The sequence below is a fragment of the Lagopus leucura genome, unplaced genomic scaffold (genome assembly GCF_019238085.1).
Source record: "Lagopus leucura isolate 7727_CA_CO unplaced genomic scaffold, USGS_WTPT01 28532-0_obj-0_obj, whole genome shotgun sequence".
Taxonomy (NCBI): domain Eukaryota; kingdom Metazoa; phylum Chordata; class Aves; order Galliformes; family Phasianidae; genus Lagopus; species Lagopus leucura.
This window is the reverse complement of record NW_024965106.1, coordinates 1-1,687: the sequence shown is the minus strand read 5'-3', so window position 1 is coordinate 1,687 and position 1,687 is coordinate 1. Positions and strand designations below refer to the sequence as shown.

General features: G+C 68.8%; 1 protein-coding gene across 1 annotated transcript; it reads left to right on the top strand.

Moving 5' to 3' along the window:
• Positions 1-618: 618 nt before the first annotated feature.
• LOC122191977 (lysosomal acid glucosylceramidase-like) lies at positions 619-1,417 on the top strand (the record flags this gene model as incomplete). The annotated part of the gene is made up of 3 exons (XM_042892396.1): positions 619-967; positions 1,043-1,206; positions 1,292-1,417. Coding segments are annotated over 3 exons (639 nt in total), but the record flags the coding sequence as incomplete, so codon positions are not given.
• Positions 1,418-1,687: the final 270 nt, after the last annotated feature.

Genomic DNA, 1,687 nt, shown 5'->3' with positions numbered 1-1,687 from the left:
GGGACCCCCGGCTCCTTCAGTGCAGGGCTGCTCTCAATGGCTGCTCCTTCCAGTCTCATCAATGCCTGCCATTCCGGTGCCGGACCCGCGCTGTCCCTGCCGGCTCCGTGTCCCCGTGTCGCTGCCCGCCTGCATTCCTGTGTCACTGCATCCCTTCTGGATCTGCATCCCTGGGTTTCCGTGTCTCTGTGTCCCCGCTGCTCTGCGCCCCCTGCCTCCCTGCATCTCTGTCCCTGCGTCCCTGGGTCCCTTCCATTTCTGCACCCCTGCAGCCCCGGGTTCCTGAATCTGTCCTGAATCCTGCAGCTCTGCATCCCTGCATTTCTGTGTCCCCGCATCCCCGGGTCCTTTCCAGCTCTGCACCCCTGCAGCCTTGGATCCCTGCATCCTTACCAGCTCTGCATCCCTGCTCCCTTCCAGCTCTGCATCCCTGCCGCCTCGGATCCCTGCTGGCTCCATATCCCTACAGCCCTGCATCCCTGCACCCCTGCAGCTCCGTCCCGTCCCCTGGTCCCTGCAGCCCCGTGTCCCCGCAGCAGCACTGCATGCAGTGCCAGCCTCCCCACGCAGCGAGCGCTGAGGATGAGGATGAAGATGAAGATGAAGGCACGGCGGAAGAGGCGGCAGCCGCGGCTCCTCGCGCGCGTTTCCGCCCCTCGCTTTACAGCACGGGCCGCTCCGTAGGGGGCGCAGGGGTTCGGGGGTCTCTGTGCCCCACGTTTCCCCCCCTCCCCACCTCCAGGTCCTCGGCAACGCCACGGCCGCTCGCTACGTGGCCGGGATCGGCGTTCATTGGTACCTGGACGGCATCGTTCCCGCACGCTGCAGCCTGGCGGCCACGCACCGCCTCTTCCCGCACCACCTCCTGCTCTACACCGAAGCGTGCAGCGGGTTCCTCAGCCTCCGCTTTCCCGTTTCTCTGGGCTGCTGGGAGCGCGGCGTCAGCTACAGCCACAGCATCCTATCGGTGCGCCTCCCCCCACCCGCACGGCGCCGCGTTCGGCCCCAAACCCACCGCCCAACCCCCCAACCCCCCCTTAAGGTACTGAACAACTTCGTGGCCGGCTGGACGGACTGGAACCTGGCGCTGGATCTGGAGGGGGGGCCCAACTGGGTGGAAAATTACGTGGACAGCCCCGTTATCGTGGACGGCAGCCGGGGCGTCTTCTACAAGCAGCCCATGTTCTACCATATGGGGCACTTCAGGTGGGGCTGCGGGCGGCTCCGGGGGTCCGGCGGTGGGGCGACCCCGCGACCCCCCCTCCATCCCGGTCCCGTTCCGCTCCCGCAGTAAATTCATCCCCGAGGGCTCCCAGCGCGTTGGGCTGCGCGTCGCCCGGCGCTGCCGCGGCTGCGAGTTGGAGCACGTGGCGTTCCTGCGGCCCGACGGCGCCATCGTCCTCGTGGTGCTCAACCGGTCCGTGGCCCGCGACCCCCCGTCTCGACCCCCGGCCCGACCCCCATCCCGGCCCCGCATCCTGACCCCGCAACCCTGCCCCGCAGCCCGAGCCTGCAAGTCCAACCCTACAGCCCCGACCCCCATCCCGGCCCCACAGTCTGACCCCCATCCCGGCCCCACAGCCCCGCCCCCCATCCCACTCCCATAGTCCTGACCCCCATCCTAGGCTGGCCCTACAGCCCCGACCCCCGTCTCAACCCCCGGCCCGACCCCCTTCCCAGCCCTGCA